The sequence below is a fragment of the Microtus oregoni genome, unplaced genomic scaffold (genome assembly GCF_018167655.1).
Source record: "Microtus oregoni isolate MIOR12 unplaced genomic scaffold, Mior012 000155F_ref0000269, whole genome shotgun sequence".
Classification (NCBI taxonomy): Eukaryota; Metazoa; Chordata; class Mammalia; order Rodentia; family Cricetidae; genus Microtus; species Microtus oregoni.
In genome coordinates this window covers 1,177,770-1,197,568 of record NW_024544810.1, presented here as the reverse complement: position 1 = coordinate 1,197,568, position 19,799 = coordinate 1,177,770, and the positions used below count along the sequence as shown (strand labels likewise).

Sequence of the window (19,799 nt, the reverse complement as noted above, 5' to 3'; positions counted from 1 at the left end):
GTGTACATTAGACTAGCTCACTTTACTGTGTATGTTTTGGGGTTACATGATATTGCTTTTTAAAGATTAGATTTTTCTGCCTAGAAAAAGGTTTGAAAGTAATAGTTCTTGTTTGGTTCCTCCTGCTCCCCACAATGTATGTACACCTTTTTACCTATTTTTTCAAATATCTTGAGATTCTTTTTCTCTTAGGCCCCTAACCTAGTCCACATTTCCCTTTAAGTGTATTGAGATACTGAGACAGACAAAAGAGAAGTGATTTACCCTTGGTCAGAGAGAGCGGTTGCTAGGTTGTTTTTTTTTTTTTTTTTTGAACATCATCTGGGATCATTATGGATGAGGATTATTAGACCCCACTCCTGATGTGAATATGGTTTTGACATAGATGCGATTATTTTGATGCACAATGGAGTTTGAGATGTACTGGTTGACAAGAAAAAGCTGCCTAATGACGCAGGTTCCAGGCATTTCCTAGTACTTAATTAGAGCAACCCTGGGCAAATCATCCCATTTTCTTAATCTGCAGGATAGCTACCTCAGAAATAAGATTGTGCAGAACAGGACAGATTAGAAGATGCTTTTGAGGATCTGGGGAGATGAATTCATAGATAAGAATGCTGGAGGATCTGAGTTCAAATCTCAGCAACTACATAAAACACAAAGCATGGTTGTGCATGCCTGTAACCCTAGTATTAAAGGAAATGACAGCTGTGTTCCAAGAGCTTTTTAGGCAGCCAGCTTAGCCAAAATGGTGAGATTTCAGTTCACTGAGAGATCCTGTCTCAAGGCACAGTAAGGTAAAAAAACATCAAAGGAAAACACTCAAGGTTCTCTGGCGTCCACATGTATGCACACAGGTGTATGGTCCCATACATGTGCATGTATCATATAGATACTATGTACAACACGTTTTCTGAAAGAAAAAAAAACATTGGTAACCCACTTCAAATTCCACATGGAGTGCCATCTCCTAAGAATATAAAAGAGTGTCCAGTACATGACAGACCCTCAAATGTTTACTGAATGAAGTGTTTTTCTGAAGCATTTGTTTTATATATGCAAATAGTGGGTATACACAAACCTTTCTCAAGAAAGAACAAGAAAATGATTTTCCCAAGTACATCTGTAGTCCAAGTACTTGAAAGGCAAAGTCAGAAGAACCGAGAGGTCATGACCATTTACAAATTGTATGTGTGTATAAAGTTGAAGTCCAGCCTGAGGTATGTAACAAGACTCATCATGTCAAGGGCTGAGAATATAGCTCAAGGGTAGAACACTTACCTAGCATTTGTAAGACTGAGTTTGATTGATAGAACCATAAGAAACAAACACAAAAAATTAGACAACTTTGGTAAATTTCTGGTGAACTCTGTGAGGAAGGGATGGGGATCTGTGTCTTGGTGTTTATTTAACCATGCAGATTGAAAGGTCATACGTTTAATATTATAGGAACAAATTGGAGTGTTTGTGCATTCACTTTGACTTTTGTTGCTGATGTGCTTAAAGAAAGATCCATTAGTGATTAGTAGACAAATAGTTTATGCAATAAATGGGTTTACAGTTCATTGTTGTCAACAATACAGCATTTTCATCACAACTACAGGTGAAACAGAACCTCATGGAGAAGTTGTAAGTACATTCATGCTAGTGAGATTATTGTAGAAAGCATTGCACATGCATCCTAGGAGCAGACAAAACTGGACAAGGGCTATATTTTCACTCATCTCAGGTTGGCTTTGTATTTTGTCATTGAGACTTACATTATGTTTGGGTCAAATAAGAAACCCAAAGTGGTTTTATAAAAAGTTTACAACCATTAAACAATACTGTTTAATCCCACAAATGGATAAAACAAATTACTATAGCTCAATGATACACAAACCAGGACTAAAAATAGTCAATCTGCCTATGTGTATAGCTAGCTATAATACAATAAATATCAAATATGCTGGGTCTTCACAGAGGCATTGACTACTTTAGACAAGCAAGTTGTAGAAATACACTGGTTTTGTTTCAAATGAAAACTAACACTGGTGCTATTTTGGTCGATTGAAGATTATACACTCCTCAGTTTCATATCCGAAGAGAAGCAAACTAGGAGGAGGAAGAGAAGGGTTATTAGGAGGAGACCTGAGCAGGGAGGGCTCTTTGGACAACTTGGCATTACTTGCCCTCTGCAAATTCCAAACCTGGTTTACAGAACAAAACAAACTATTGAAATTGTCGCCCCCCCTCCAAAGGCATTTGTACAAAGCTGCACACGTAGAGCACAGATAGAATGAGAGCCTCTTCACAATGAACTGTCCCATGTTAGAAGGAAGCTGTAACAAAGATTAATAGATATTAATGGTTGAATTATTATATAAAGGTTATTTCAAAATGAAAAAAATGGATTGTAGAGGAGTAGTCTCTTAGAAACTAGAAGGTTGAGATATTAAGGGGGGGGTAAAATCATGCTGTATGCTTCATTGCTTAGAAGAAAAGTTTTACAGACCATTTCCATAAATTGTCCGTCATTTTCTCCTCCACACCTGGTACCTTAAGTGAGTTCAGGAGTTCCATGTTACCTTGCAAAGGCTCCTTTTTCTGTGAGCTGTCTTATAGAAAGGGTGCCCTGAATTGACCATACCCTCCAGAGTCACCTTTCTCCTTTAGATGGAAATGAAAACAACAACAATAAGGTCACAGCAAGAAAATGAAAATCAGAAAATCTACAAAGTCTAAGGCCTGGACAGGCACAGGTTTGCTATGAGGTCAGAAAATCAGTGAAGAAATTCAAATTACAAAGCACCTCTTACAGAATCCGCTGCTCCTCAAAAACCACACAGAACACTGTGCCTTAACTCCTGCTGTGTACTTGGAGGTGAGTATCCCACAGGACACACACTTAGCCCCTTAAGGGCACTAACGAGGTCTCAATGCTCTTCTTTATTTGCTATTTTATAATCATAGACAAAATGGAAACATCAAGAAGTGTGCAGATCTTGATATAAAAAATGTTTCTGTAACGTAAGAACCACACTGGATTAATGCATTCGTAATGATACAGCTCCATTAAAGATTCTTACATATGGTTTATTACTATTGACCCTTTATAAAAATCCCCTTTATAAGGACATGTTAAATTTAATAGGCTAAGGAGAATCACAATGTTGCAGATTGTACACACAATAGTTGTGCATCTAACAATAAAGAGGCCTTGAAAACTGTATTTGTCTATAAACTACTACTGCCCTTTGGAAATAAAAGCTCCCTCGTTACCCCTGGGCTACTTTCCTGTGACACACAGTGCCACAAATATGGTGAAAATTAAGTACTAAACATAGTTTAAGATGAGTTTTGTATATTTGTTTCTATACAATCAGGAGAAAAGAGATACAATTTGTATCAACAAAAGGTCATTTCTGGTTATTTGAGGCATTGCTCTTAGCTGCTTTGGTTCATACACATTTGACGAGGAGAGAAGAATGGCAATCCTTTCTTAGAAAGTGAAAAATACATATGCTATCTTAAAAAATTCCCCTGCTGGGAGGAGCTTACAATTCTTTAGCATTTTAAACATGAACATGTTCCAGATAAACTGCAGCTAATGAGATGTGTCCTGTGCTTCCCTGTGACCTGGGCAGCTCATGGACACTGCAGAGTCATTGGCCGGAAGAGGATCTAATTGGTAGAAAGGCATCAGAATAATCTGAGATTGTCAAATACCCTGATTTACTCAAGGGGCAGATTGAGAAGGTCCAAGAAGCTGAAGGTATGAAATGATGCTCAGGCGGGAAAGAGCACTGCAGAGACAACTGTCGGTTTGTATGGACCTACCTGGTAGAAAATACTGTTCCCTTTATCAGTAGACTGGGAATGGAACAACCAGCGGGTCGGACATAACTGGGAAGTTGTGACTAAGGGAATATGGTTTAAGATGTACTATTCGTCAACTTTCCCAGAGAGAAAGCTGGAAAGCAGCATGGAAGCCGTTATTCAAACCACCAGAAACAACCCTGACTACAGCCTCACGTTCAAAGTGTTTCACAGGAAGAAACATGTATAGGCAGTATTACACCTTCTCATGAAGAAACAAAAGGCCATGACCAGGCCTTCTCAACTCTCATGAAAAAGGACTGTAGAAGTTAGTAAGTTCCAGCCTCAGAAATTGTGAGCTGGGCATCGTTCAAAATGTTGAAATATACAATGGATTCAGAAAGGAGGGCTCATTCACTGCATCTTAAAACAAAACAATGAATGCCTCTTGTAGAGGCATGTCACTACAAATGATTCTACCCAGAATAAGATTCAAACTGTGCAAATGGTGCTACCTGACCCAAAAGTCATAACCCTCTTTAATATTGACTGCATCTCAGCATTACCTACCACCCAGTGCGCCCACCCTCTCTGCATGGATTCGAAGTGCATAGCAGAGCACTTCCCCTTTGGAAGCTGCTCTTTTGCCACCTAGAAAATACCCTGGTTTTGTTTCCTGAAGGGATTCTCCTCTACCAATGACTGATCTTATTGCTCAAAGAGTGGACAACAGGAGAGGGTGGTGTACGTGATTATGCACGCTTTTTCACGACACTTTGTCCTATAATGTTGAATTGGTCAGAAGTTCCAACTCTGTAATGCCATCCCTCCTGGGATAAGGGAAATAGATTCTGGTAGTAAGGCCCGTGGTCCTGGTCCAGATCTTTAGCGCTTGTGTATAATAAACATACATACTAAGTGTTGAATATGCACTTAGAGTACCTCCTCTATAGAAAACTTCAGCCTGACCCCTAATTTGCTAAGGTGAAGAGATTTGAAAGCCAAGAATGGTTAATAAATGTGGTCAAGTAAAATATATAAAAGAAATACAGCTGCTTTACTCTGGTGCTCAAGAAAGCAAAAGTTTAAATGTTGACATGTGATTTCACTTTTGAATCAAATTGAAAGTATAAAATGTGACAAAATCATTGAGTTGTATTTGTGATCTATACAGGTGTAAACTATAGACTGTATAGAGCTTACAGTCTGATTATCACGATAAAAAAGTTGATAGCAGAGATACAAACACATCTTAAACCAAATATATAAATTCATACATGCAGTAGAATTGCTAAGAGGAGGATTCATCTATATCTTTAGAAGTTTCAAATGGGCCCCTATACCTTGCTAAAGATATTGAATGATCAGATACCCATGCAATAAAATCTGTGGTTACTTTTAGTTTTAAGTATCTCTATTATAAACCCTTAAAAGGTTAATTCACAATGCAATCTGATCCTCATGTATTTGCTCTCTAAATTGGACAGATGATCCATACTTTATAATATGGAATATGTGACTAAGCAAACCCTGGTAGCTGGGTGTGGTGGCACATGCCTTCAGTCCTAGCACTCCGCAGGCAGAGTGAGTTGAAGGCCAGCCTGGTCGACATAGCAACTACCAGGAAAGCCTGTGCTACAAGGAGAGACCCTGTCTCCAAAAACTCAAAAAGAAAACAACAGTAATGAAATCCCTTGGGGTTTCTTGCGTTTTGTCCTCCGTTACCTCCACACTTCAGTGGAAAAGGACATGGGACATTGGGCCAGTAAACTTCGGGTTGTGTCTTGACTTGGTCATTTACTGCTAACTTCATCAAGCTTCAGTTTCCGTCTCTATAAAATTAGATGTTACCAAGATCTACCTCACAGAGTTGATACGAACTAAAATGATATAAACACTCTGTAATTTTAAAAGTACAACACAAATTATTACTTATTAGAATTATAGTATCGTGTATTATTAGTATTCGTATTTATGTAAAGGAATAAGTCCTTTGTGTCATGTCAACGTGCAGCCCGAAGTTTGGCAACAATCAAGGCTGCCAGTTGCTGCGCATCTGCTGTGTGCGGATTCTTCTCCATCACTGCAAGAACAATGTTAGACGGGAAGATGTTGCAGAGGTTCTTGTACGTCTGATATTGGTGCTCTGGTATTACATGCTCCCTGGCATCATTGCACATTCCAACCCAAGGATTCCTCCACAGCTGCTCCATTTTTTCAGGCATGCTCCTTACCATGACTGGTTCGTAAGATGGTTGCATGAGGCTGTTACCTAAGGGATAGGAGTGGTATCCATAGGAGTCAGCTGTACGGGGCAATGGGTCCCAACTAGCATGCTGTTCCCTGCACAGAGGGGGTCGCCGTTGCCTCATGGGGTTGCTGTCATAGAGGCGGGAGTCAGAAATGCTATCCATTCGAGTCATCACCAGAGCACGGCCTGACTGGGAGGCTCCCACAGGATGGAGATTGGGAGACATGGTGTAGTCTCCAGGACAGCTAGAGTGTGCTCCAGTTGCTGAGTTCTGGGCATGCACAGCTAAGTGAGGGACAGACTGCTTGTGTGGTGCTTGCTTGGAATCTTCTGAACCATAGCTTTGTACTCTCGCTAAGGCTTCATGGTAACCATGGGAAAACGGCTGAAGATGGTTGTGGGATGCTGAGCGGTGCAGCTTCAAAGTGCCTTCGGGATGGGCATCAGCTACAGCCAAGTACAAGTTGTTGTAAGAGGAATAGTTGTCATTCCTGGTATGGCTCATGTGACTGTCGGTACAGAGGCTGGGATTCCGAACATATACCCCCTGGTTTGCTTCAGACATATAGTACTCATGATTATGCATGCTGTTGATGCTCACTTTGGAGAAGTCGCTTAATACTGAATAGTAGTCATGGTCCCCCATAGTCTCAAACTTTGGGTATTGCTCAGTATAGTTAATAGGGGTGCCATGGCTGTTGGTAACCAAGATAGGGGGGTATTGCATGCTGACCATGTGCTCCAAAGAGGCCTTTTGATGGGGGAAATGGGAGGACCCTGGCACTGGGCTGCTGGCTGAACGGGTGTTGAGTGCACCCACTGCATGGCTTTTGGGGGGAGGGATTGTAGGAACACTTAAAGCGGTCACAAGTGAAGGGACAGAACTGGCCTCGGGTTTACGCGCAATGGACAACCACTCTTCAGGTTCCGCAGCCACAGACCGGATGCTGGGATCTGATTGGCGCTTGGAGGCCACACGTTTGACCTCTGAGGTTATCTCACCTTTGGCAGTAGACATCCCTGCGCCACACTTGGCCAGGGTGTCTTCGCTCATTATTTTCACTGTGGACAGTTTGGCACTGATGCGGAGCTCATCAGCCACCGAACGCTGGGGTTGGTTGGCCCGCTCCGGATGATAGTATTTGCACTTGTGGCCGTAGGTGCATTTTTTGCCTGAAAAATAATGCCTTGGGGTAAGACTCTCTCTCATAGTGGTCCAACCCTCTGTGCCAGAAATTGTCCTAACATTCTGGTCACTCGGGTTAGGGTTAGACTGTTCAGGGTTAAGGCAGAAAATTAATTCTCCACAAAGATGAGAGACAGACAACACCAAGGAGTCAGCACAGACTGTGAGGGAGAGGGAGAGAGTGGAAAGCTTCGAAGGAAACTGCAGGGTAAGAGCTAAGAGCTGAGCAGTTGGCTAGCCTGAGGTTTCTGGTGATGGCCAACCTTTCTTAGGCACAGAAAGCAGACCGAGGCAGTGCGGAGAGCGCACGTTTGGAGGCCAGTGAGAAGTGAGTTTCAACGCCAGCTATGTCCTTTACTGACTATGATCTGGCCAAGTGACTCTTTTCTAAGGCTCATTTTCCTCTTTGGTCAAAAAGGTTCATAACCATGCCTATAGTACAGGATTCTGGGAAAGATGAAATGGGACGACACACATGAACATACTCTGATTTGAACATGATTCGCAGACAAAAAACAAAAACACACCCACCCCTCAACAAGTGATTCTTCAACAAACACAAACACCCTAATAGCCCGAGACCCAGCAGTTCATGTTGCTCTGTGAGGCTCACAAACTTCGTATCGGGGGATTTTGGTAAGAGCACAAGAACACTTTTAAAAATACTGTACTTTAGAAGTACAAATGAAAATGAAATTTGGAGGCAACTGAAGCTCAAATCAGAAGAAGATGGTATAATTAATTGACAGAGGGTATAGTTACCTGCCCGAGAAACATGACCTTGTTTAGGGTCAACCCTTTGGAACGGCCCCTTCTGCTTCCTGAGGATATATCATTTCTGCTCGTCCTTACTCCTAGCAACACCACTCAGGACCTGGGCACATTTTCACAAGGGACAGCATGCCACGTTAAGTGACAGCTAATCTCCTCTTCAATTTGAGCTACCTTTTCCTCGCGCAGTTTCTAAGCTGTTTCTCCATGTACCTAGCTGGGAGTACATAAAGACCCAGATTTTCACTCACAGAAAGTGGACAAGCCAAGATTTCTCACTTGAAAGAGAAATGTGGAAAGGAAAAGCATTCTAAGAATCTGCCCGTTTCCCTTCGTACAGAACTCAACTCTGTCTGGACGTACTCACCATAAGGACATGGTTGCTTTTTATGCTCAGGGACAACAGGTCTCTTTCTTAAGAAATTCTCAAGGCTCGGACCATGGCGTCCTAAAGGGTCATCAGGAGGCATGAATCTGAAAGCAAGCCACCGAGAGGTGAATTGTTTCCTTCTGTCACCAACACGCTTGTAAGGGTTCAGGCCCGCCTTCTCCCCTGCCCGCCCCATTGTCACAGCATTCTACTGGTGCTTTCTACCCCTCAGCTGTCTAAGGACAAGCCATTGTTTCTTCCTTTTCTTTCTACTTGATCACACAGGAAGGATGATCTCCGTGTGCATCCTTCTTTCATGGTCTGTATATACCAGTCATGTTGCTATGAATGGCGTCTCCCCTGTACACCAGCCACTTTCATACCTTTGTAGATTTTCTCATAGTGTTCCTTTCACATGACATACCCAGCAGCCCATTTTATTCTGTAGAATTCATTTCAAGAGACAGAGCAACTTTTAGCATCCTGCCTGCCAGTATTTTCTCTCCCCCCTATCTCTACCTTTCTTCTCCTATCTTTAAGTCCCTTGAGGGTGAGTCCTGCTTCCTAGTCAATCTTTTATCTTTGTAGCCAGCAGCAGAATTCAGGGTATAGAGTAGGTGTTCAGTATACGTTAACTGAAACGTAATGCATTACTCCTCAAAACTTGTGATGAACTCTTTAGAGTTTACTAGAAAGAAACTCACTTATCATTCACAAAAGAATACATCAGCAACCGCTCCTCTATAAACTTCTTCCATTCCGGCTTTTCAACTTGAAGGTCTCGGTAGTTATCATTGGACACAATGATGCCGTCAGAATCAAAAGCCAATTTGACTATGAACCGGTCGTCATAGCAGACCACCCTTCTGCCTTGGACCCTTCGGGACGGTGTGAAGACGAGAATCTTTTCCTTCTCCAGTTTACGTAGAATATCTTGATCTATCAAAATATGCCACACAGTAGAAAACAGTTTTGGAAATGAACCATGCTATCCCCATATTATCAAAACAAAAGTTACTACTATATAAATCTTTTATTTGTAATTGGAAAATAGGTGTGCCACTTTTCTGGCTGTGACATCAAATAGAATTGTGATTTAGTCATCTCTTTCAGACTTTAGTTTTTCTTTCAGTAAAATGAAAAAAACAAAACAAAACAAAAAACAAACCTAGATTCAGACACTAAGTTTTAAAAACTGTCACAAAGCCGGGCGGTGGTGGCGCACGCCTTTAATCCCAGCACTCGGGAGGCAGAGGCAGGCGGATCTCTGTGAGTTCGAGACCAGCCTGGTCTACAAGAGCTAGTTCCAGGACAGGCTCCAAAACCACAGAGAAACCCTGTCTCGAAAAACCAAAAAAAAAAAAAAAAAAAAAAAAAAAAAAAAAAAAAAAACTGTCACAAAGAGAAAGAACTAACATTTGATCTAGCATTCTTTTTTTTTTTTTATTTTGGTTGAGACACTGTTACTATGCAGTCCAGGTTAGCCTGGGACTTCAGATTCTTCTATCTCAATGTCCCAAGAGCAGTGATAACCAATGTGTACCAGCACGCTCAGCTAACCCTAGCTTTCTTGATATTTGTTTTGTCCTTTGTCTGAAGCATGGGATTTTTTTCCTGTGGTGATGGGATTGAAACCCAGAATCAAGAGCATGGTAGGCAAGTGCTCTACCGCTCATTTCTATCCTCATCCCTAGCTTCTTGACTGTTTGATATAGCAAAGGCTATATCTGTTAGGAGAGTAAACCATCGCTCATGGAGACTTTCAGTTTTTACTGTTTCCTGAAAGAAAGACAAAATGAAGGTGGGACAGCAAGCCATATTATTTAAGCAGTGACTTTTTTCTTCCTTTTTCTCTAAACACTGACTTATTTATTCATCCACCCATCTATTTATTTGTTTGTTTGTTTGTTTAGTGTGTGTACCATGACATGTGTGAAGGGGTCAAAGGGCATCTTACAGGAGTTAGTTCTTTTTCCATTATTTGGTTCTCAGGTATTAAATTCAGGTTGTTAGAGCTGGCAGCAAGGGCCTTTACCTGCCGAGCCCTCTCGATGGCCATTTTGGATCCAACTGATCAGGAAAGAAAACTTGCTTACTAGGCTTGACCAGTGCCGAGATGCGCTCTTACACTGGGCCTGGGGCCTGCCCTGCAGATGGAGACAGAACTCAACCACCCACTCACTGACGGAACTTCCAGAGTAGTTCCTTTGGAAACGCAATGCCTGCGCTGTCTGAATGAGGTGCACATAACGATTCTTTGGAATTTAGGCACCTATATGCTCATGAGCTCTTTCTTCCATAGAGAAATATTTAAAATCATTTTAGAATTTGGCTACTATACAGACAAACATAATCAAATTAAGTGTGTTTTACACATTCATTGTTATTCTCTATTTCATTCTTATGTGAAAAGAACAAAACAAAAATATTTTTTGTGGAGATTTAAAAAGTGTGATAATTTCTAGGCTCTGAACCTTCTTTACCTCAGACACAGATTGTTTCTTTGGCTGTTTTCTCTGATACCACTAACTTGTAAACCCCACATTTGTTTCTTTGATACAAAATAGGAGTGCCTATATATCATGTAACCTTTAGTTTACTGAAAAAATCAGTCATATTCATAACCAGATTTATTCCCTATTGTTTGAAATCTATTATCAGTCAGATTGCCCTGGTACTCACTATATGGCACAGGTTAGCCTCAAATTCATCATCCTGCCTCAGTCTATTGAGTATTGGGATTTCAGGTATGCATAACCATTTCAATAAAAATAATGTTCTTCTTTTCCAATTATGTGCTTCATGGTTTTCTAAATTGAAGTTTTTATTTAACTATCACGTACCACAAAACAAGCGTGATTTCATAATGGATCACTTTATAAAGATACGCTTGCTAAATACATTTTAAGCAAATTTAACTTAGAAAAGCAATTATCTAAATTGAGACCATCTGCCTCTCTCCAATCTATCTTTTTATCTTTGACTCTCGAGGAAGATATTTTTTATTTGAAATAGTACCTGTAATTGGTGCATCAGGGCGGGATTGCTCCTTTCTCCATGCTGGTACGAATACAGTGATATCTTTATGGCCTTTGTCTAGAAACCAATCCACAGCAAGCTGTATTCCTCTGCAGGAGAACTCTTCTTTATTTCCATGGCTTCCGAAACAATACAGAACAAGAGAGAAAAGGATCAATAATAGACAGCAAAAAGAAACACCCCGCCAGCCCTTTCGCAGTACTGAGATTAATGACAGACATTTTTCTTTTTTTGTACAAGGTTACACTATCATCTATCTATCTATCTATCTATCTATCTATCTATCTATCTATCTATTAAATCTTTACATTGCTTTTGGTAATTTTCATAATACTAATTCTACCCATCCGTGAGCATGGGATGTCTTTCCACCTTCTACTGTTTTCCTCACTCTTTCTTTAGAGATTTCACATTTTCATTGTAGAGGTTGTTCACGTCCTTATTTAAGTTTATTGCTAGACACTTTGGGGGACTACTGTGAATGGGACTGTTTCCATGAGCTCCTTCTCAGCATTGATTCTTTGGGGCCTATAAAAAGGATACTGATTCTTGTAAGTTGATTTTGTATCCTGATACAAAACTACAAATAGTTGATTATTTCTAGAAGTAGTTCCATGGAACTTTTTGTCTCATATGTATTCTATCATATCACTTGCAAATGGGGATAATTGAACTGTTTTTTCTAATGAATCCCTTTAAATTCCTTCTCTTGTCTCAGTGCTTTAGACAATGTTTCAAGCACCATCCCGAAAAGGAATGGGGGGAGGGTACTACTTTCTAGGTCTTGTTTCCAAGGGGATTGCTTCAAGTTTTTCTCCATTTAAGAAGATGATGGTTGTTGGTTTGTCACATATAGCTATATTACTTTGCAGTATGTTTCCTCTTCCTACTCTAGGAATCTGAGTAGCCAAAGTAATCTTGAGTATAAAGAACATTGAGGAGATTAACATTCTTCATTTTAAGATACATTACAGAGCTACAGCAACACAAATCATAGCAATGGTACAAAATAGAAGACCCAATTATGAGTGCATGTAACTACAACCATGTGATATTTGACAAAGATGCCAAAAATACACAATGAAAAAAAAAACCAACATTTTCAACAAATGGTGCTGGGAAAACTGGATGTCTAGATATAGAAGAATGAAATTCGACTCATATCTGTTACCCTGAATAAAATATGAATGAATCAAAGAGCTCAGTGTGAAATTTGAAACTCCTAGAAGAAAATCTATGTACTACTCTACAAGCTATAGATGTTGAAAAAGATTTCTGAATAGGACTCTGTCCAGAAATAAGGCCAGGAATAGACAAATGGGACCTTATAAAACTAAAACACATCTGTACAGCAAAAGAAGAATATCAATGAGTTAAAAAAGATCTCAAGAATTGTTCAATATCTTTAGCAATCAGGGAAAATTATTTTTTTAATTTTTAAATTTATTTTATTGTTTTATTATTACTTAAAAAATACCAATCCAAATTCCCACTCCCTCTCCTCTTCCCAGTTCCCTCCCTATCTCTCCAAAAATCCTCCCACCATCCCTCCAACAATCAGGGAAATTTAAATGAAAATTTCCTAGAGTACCCCCCTCATCAGTTATAATGGCTAAGATCAAGAAAACCCTGAAAATCAATATAGGCCAGGATGTCAGGAAAGGCGACCCCTCATTCACTGTTGGTGGGATTGAAAATTGGTGTAGCAACTATGGAAATCAGTTTGGAGAATTATCATATAGCCCAGCAACATTTATTCCTTGGAAAAGGACCAAAGGACCTGGCATCCTACTTCACAGATATTGTTCAGCAATGTTCATTGCCAACATATTCACAGTAGCAGGGAAATGGAAACAACCCAAATGATCTTCGATAGAATGGATAATAAAGACGTGGTAGGACAGTATACTATTCGGCTGTAAGGAAACGTGAAATCATGAAAATTTCAGGTAAATAGACAGAAAACGTAGAATTGTATATTTACAGAAAATATGATGGTGACTGAGGTAGTTCAGACCCAGAAAGACAAATGCCACCTGCTCTAGCTTATTTGTGGATCTTAACCCTAGCACTTTAGATGTGAGTATAACAGCAGATACCAGGAAAGTTAAAAAAAAAAAAAAGGACCATAGGGGACTTTCGTAGACAGAGGAATAGTAGAACACAGGTGCTGTGAAGGAGAAATGGGGAAAATGAGGTTGAGGGAGGAGACAGGGAACTACAAAATGAGACAATCAGGATTATTAACACAGGCTGTTTGGAAAAGCCACAGGGAATCATATTATTTTATGTTTACTTAAAATTACACATGTAACTATATGTATAACAAAGTAGCAACACTTAGGGTGGCAATAGTCTGTAACCCCAGGGCTTGAGGGTTTGAGATATGTGAATCCCAGGGGCCAGCCAATTCAGCCAAAATGGTAAGTTCTGGGTTCATTGAAAAACCCTAGGTAAAGAAGCAATTTTAAAAAAGCAATTAAAGAATACAAATAATAACTTACAGCCTCCACGTACACCCACACGGGCAATATCACCCACGTACATAGATCACAACATATACACATAAAGGAACCAGTTGAAGCAGGAGATGAGGTTTAGGGAAGGGCAATGGGTGATCAGAAAAATAATGAGAATGAGGAATAATAATACCTATGTATGAAGATACCATGATGATGGAATCTATTTCTGTAAAGAATGTCATCAGAATGTTGAGAGGGATAGCAATGCATCTGTAAATTACTTCCAGTATAGCCATCTTCACAGCACTGATGTTGCTAATGCAAGAAGAAGGCATGTATTTCCGTCTTCCAGTGTCTGTAACTTTCTTCACTATTGACCATAGAACGCTATCACTTTCAAGGTTACGTGTACTTGGTCCTAGGTATTTTGGGAGCTATTATAAATGGAATTATTCCACCTATTTCTTTTTCAGTATCATTATCATTTGTTAAATAGAAAAGATACTGATTTTTCTATGTTGATGTTTACCCTGTTTTGTTGAAATAATTTATTGGATCTAAGAATTTTCTAATAGAGTCTATGGAGTTACACACACACATCTGTCACTTTTCCTTGGCTTGTTTCTCTAGCTAAGGTTTAATTACGGTGGAGAAGAGAAAGTATACACTCTTGTTCCTAATTTTAGAGAAAACATTTTGGCATTTTCCCTATTTATTGTAAGACTTGCTACAGATTTATTGTGTATACACTTTATACTGTTGAGGTTCGTACTGTTATATTCTAGTTCCAGGGCCTTTTTCTCACAAAAAAATGTTGAAATGTATCAAAGCCCTTTCTTCCTCTTCAGATGATCCTATCTAACTTCTGTCTGTGAGCCTATGTGTGTGTTGTATTGTGTTTATTTTAATATTTCTCAAGGTGTGATCATTTATTTGTTATTCTTAAAAGAGTTTTAAAATTCATCTATTTATTTTACATCCCAGCCACAGCCTACCCCCATCCTCCACTTCAGTCCCTCTCTCCTATTTCCCCCTCCCACCTCCAGTCCCCTTCTCTTCCATCTCTATTCAGAAACAGGCAGATCTCCTATGAGTATCAACAAAGCATGGCATATCAAGTTGCAGTAAGGCTAAGCACCTCCCCATGTATTAAGGCTGGGCAAGGCAATTTAGTATGAGAAGCAGGGTCCCAGAAGTCAATAAAAGAGTCAGAGACACCCCCTGTTCTTGCTGTTAGCAGTCCCACAAGAGGACCAAGCTACACAACTGTAACATATATCCGGAGTACCTAGGTCAGTCCCATGCAGGGTCCGGGGTTGTTGATTCAGTCTCTGTGAACCCCTAATGGGCCCAGGTTAACTGATTAGCCTTCCTGTGGTGTCCTTGACCCCTCTGGCTCCAACTGCTCCTTTCTCCAACTCCTCCTCCACAGGATTCCCCAGTTCCACCCAATGTTTGGCTGTGAGTCTCTGCATCTGACTCCCTCAGTTGCCTCTCTTATTCTCTCTCCCCAACAGCAAAGTTGAGACCATTCGGATTGGCATCCACAATGCATGTGTGAACAGACTTATGTTTCCTCTCTAATTTTCCATGGCTTCTAAAGCAATAATTTGTCTTACTCTGCTTACTTCTTAAAAAAAAAAAAAACATTGTTTGCTACTACCAGTCTGGAAAACATAATCCATCCATTCTTCACCTAGGGCATCAGCAACACTGTGCACATGTTAGGCAATGCTTACATCCTGAAAGTAAACCAGCTTAGTCAGCTAAGACTATCTTTTTAGCGTGTTGAATCCAGTTTGCAAGTATTTTATTGGGAATATCTCTATCAGTGTTCATCAGTGTTGCTGTGTTGTCTAGTTTGGGTGTCAGGGTAATACTACCTTCACAGAATGAAAATTTTTAGCATGTTTTCTCTTTTGCTTTTATAGAATAGTTTGAGAAACATCAGTAGTACTTATTATTTAATAAGATTTGGTAGAATTCATATTGAACCTGCCCAGTAGTGAGCTTCTCTGTTGAGAGATTATTATTCTTTCAGTCTCACTGCTTTCTATGGAACTGTTCATGCTTCATTGTTTTAATAGTTTTTCATTTTTATGTCTTTATTCTCATAATATATGCATTCATAAAATATATCATTTTAAAATTTGCAAGTAGTTCAGTGGGATTAAGTACATTCATAGTGCTGTGCCACCATTGTAACAGTTATGACTACCATATTTATTCAGAGTTTCATTTCAAACTGAACCTCTATTTTAAATAATGTCTCCATTCGCATCACTCAGCTCCTTGCTTCTCTTGAGAAAAAGCTTCAAGTATGTTAAGTGACTTAAAACTAAGATAATGAAAAAGGACAATTCTTTTAGTTGTTTTCAGTCATAAGAAATAAATTAAACAATATCTCAATATGCAGATGAAAATATTGAATATAGATCATAATCTTCTCATTTAAATTTAGATCTTTGAGAACTTTGTACAATCCATCTTGATTATACACCCCCATTCCTTGAAGATCCATCCTTCCTTCCTTATCCAACTTTGTGTACACTTTTATTAATCCATTAAGTACAGATTATGCTGCTCATATATTCTTGAATGGTTAGTCTTAACTAGAGTTTGGTCTTCTCACAAGGGGATATACCCCTAAAAAAATAAAGTTTTCCTTTCCCAGAAGCTATAAAGTGCTAATTGTAATGATTGTTCTGTCTCTTTAAGAGACAAGCCACGCCCACTCCCTCCCTATCTTCTGAGGCAGGCTGTTCTTCAGCTTCCAGCCTCAGCTCTCTCTCTCCCTGTCCCTCTGTTTCTGCCTCTCTCCCCACTTCTCCCCCTTCCCCAGCTTCTGTCTCTCTCTCCTGTCTCTGTCTTCTCTCTCCTCTCTCTCTCTCTCTCTCTCTCTCTCTCTCTCTCTCTCTCTCTCTCTCTCTCTCTCTCTCTCTCTCCTCTTCTCCCCTTCTCCTTTTCCCTTCCATAACCCCCTAAATAACCTCACTCTGCATGGTGTGCCTATCCATGTCTCCATCTCTTGCCCGCCCACCATGTGTCTCCCTGGGACCAGCCACCACTCGGGGACCAGAAGCCATCTCTGCCTGGCACTGGCTGCTCTCAGGGCCTGCTGCCTCCCGCCACATGGCCTGCTACCACCACTTGGGGACCTACAGCATTTCTGCTGCCTACAGCTGCCAGGGATCCTGCAGCATTTTTAATTTTTCCATTACACTAATGACTGCTTATCTAGGAGTGGGACTGAGTGAACTCCCCTTTCCGTGCTAGACATTGGTCAGGCTTTAACTTGCATAGTTCTTGTGCATGTTGTCTCAAGTGCTGTGAATTCATATGTTCAAATTCCCTGAGGTGTCCAGAAAATGATTTCCTTGTACACATCCACCACCTATATTTTTTACATTCTTTCTGCGATGTTCTCTGAGTCTTAGGTGTGTATGTGTGTGTGGGTGTAATATAGACATCTCACTTAGGTCTGACCATTCCACAGTCTCTCATTCTCTGCACCTTCATCAGTTGTGTGTCTCTATGTTAATCACCATCTACTAAAAAAGCTTCTCTGATGAGGCTTGACCTACATACTAGCCTATAGGTATAATGATAAATCATTAGGAGTCAGTTTAATATTATGCTCATTTAGGAAAATAATAAAAGTACCTTATCCCTTAGGATCTATGACCTGTCCTTCAGGTTCTAGACCCCAATAACATGCAAGAAATGGGTTTCAACTTGTGGAGTAGGTCTTAAATCCCTCAACTCCAGACCTCTGCAAGAGCAGCAAACAATAACCTCTGAGCCATCTCTCCAGCCCCCTCTCCTTGTTTCTTTATCTTACTGTAGATGTGCGTAAGTGCAGTAAGCAGCAACTATGCTACAGCCTAAATAATACTCTCTTTCAAAATTTCCTCCACCAAAAATTTTAATCTGTGCATTTGTTGAGGTGAGTGTCCCTTCTTCATTTATTTTGGGGATATTTTACTGATCAGCCTTATTTTGAGGTCTCAACCACAACACTGAAAGAGAAAGAACCAAACTGCTGTGCAACCAACACCACCAAACTAAATCATAAGGAAAGAAACAATTTAAACAATTTAAATCTAGCCCAGCCAAATAACAATAGAAAATAAAGTGGCAATGATAATGTAGAATAAGCTATAAAGTTACACATTCAATAGGAGAAATTTAATTTAAAAAATAAAATAAGGAATGTGGGCATGGAAAAGGAAAAAGAACAATGTTAAATAAAAGGAAAAATTAATAATATTGAAGAATGTGAACTTGGGTCATCCAGAAGAGCACCCAGGACCCTTAATGACTGAGCTATTTCTTGAGCCCCATTCTGCTATAATTCACTGAATAATAGACTGAATTTAAATGTAATGATTAAAATTTTGGGAGTTCAGTTCCTAGCCCCAGAGTCAGGTGGTTTACAGCTACGTGTAACTTAAGCTCCAGGTGGTCCAATGCCCTCTTCTGGCCTCCATGGGTTCCTGCAGTCACATGCATACATGGACACACTTACACACAAATAAATATACAAATAAACCTTTTAAAAAAGGAAAATGAAGATCATAAAGGTATGAAAATTGTGAAGAAAAGAGTAGGATTAATGCTGCGAAGAAAGAAGGTGAAGACAAAGCATCTGTAAATGTTAACGACACTAGGCTCATTAAAGAGAAAACTCTCTTGAGGAGGCACGGTGTTTTAGAGCAATACTTCCCCTGTGTAAGGTTCCATATTGTGACAATGTAAAAACATTTGTAAGGAGAGAACCTGAACTGAAAATGCAGCAGAAGGGTTTCTCTGCTCAAAAAAATAACTGTCTAGGAAAGCGTTTCCCGAGGTTCAGCAACAAAGGCCTGCAAAGGCTAATACTGCATTGATGGAACCAAGCTAGACCACATCTTGATATCCCAGATGAGCTGGGAAGCACCAGGCTGATGCTTTTACAGACATTGGAAATGAAAGACTTAGGAATCATCAAGTCTTGTACCAAGATTCCTAAGAGGTGTTGAGACCGGTTAAGGTTAATCTACTTTCAAGGTGACCCTAAAAGTTCATTGCATGAAACAGGGAAGGTAAACTGTAAGTTGCAATGGAAACTCCAGGATGTTGGCGGTACTGGCACTATAACGACATCTACGGAGAAAAGGTGAGGGGACCAATGGAGTCATCATTAAAGAGAAGCTATATGTGTTACAGGTAGCAGTCCTGGAGGGGTAGGGATTCTCAAGCTCATTGGAGCTCAGATGAAGCCATCATCAGTACAACCTGTGAGATATCAAGGTTAATCAAGCTGTTTCTCCTGCTAGGTTTTACTTTTGCTTTGATATGATCTTTCCTTGTTATTATCTTTTTTTCCCCTTTTGGACTGGGAATGTTTATTCTGGAGCTTTGTATGTTGGTAGGATCTAACTTGTTTTCTATTTTCATAGATATTCACAGTTAAGAGATTTTCTTTCCCTTTTCTTTCTTTTTTTCTTTTTCAAGACAGGGTTTCTCTGTATAGCCCTAGCTGTCTTGGAACTCACTTTGTAGACCAGGCTGGCTTTGAACTTAGGGATCCACCTGCCTTTGCCTCCCAAGTGCTATGATTAAAGGCTTACACCACCACTGCTCAGATCTAGAGATTTTCTTGGGTCTTAGAAAAGACTTTATGCTTTAGAATAGTGTTGGGATGAACTAAATGCATTTGAAACTGAGACTTAAGGGTCATGAGCCAGAATGTTATAGTTTAAAGTTCTGTATTGGGCTATAAAGTTGACAAGCAGTGGAGCCGTGGAGACTAATCTTGAGTGTCAACTTGCCTGGAGTTGGAGTTTCCTTGAAAATACATCTCTGCCTGTGATTGTGAGGCTGTCTCCAGGAAGACTTAACTGGTGAAGAGCCACTCTAAATGAACCGCCGTCCTTGACG

General features: G+C 40.0%; 1 protein-coding gene across 4 annotated transcripts in view; it reads right to left on the bottom strand.

The window, feature by feature from the left end:
- Nucleotides 1-1,413: 1,413 nt before the first annotated feature.
- LOC121445059 (probable ribonuclease ZC3H12B) overlaps nt 1,414-19,799 on the bottom strand; it is a 214,322-nt gene continuing 195,936 nt past the window's right edge. For all 4 annotated transcript variants that reach the window (XM_041647042.1, XM_041647040.1, XM_041647041.1 and 1 more), the window contains 4 exons: nt 11,395-11,534; nt 9,081-9,315; nt 8,374-8,480; nt 1,414-7,222 (listed from right to left, as the gene is read on the bottom strand). In XM_041647042.1, the coding sequence (XP_041502976.1) occupies nt 5,802-7,222; nt 8,374-8,480; nt 9,081-9,315; nt 11,395-11,534 (1,903 nt within the window). In that variant the 3' untranslated portion in view covers nt 1,414-5,801. The remainder of the gene's footprint in view (nt 7,223-8,373; nt 8,481-9,080; nt 9,316-11,394; nt 11,535-19,799) is intronic.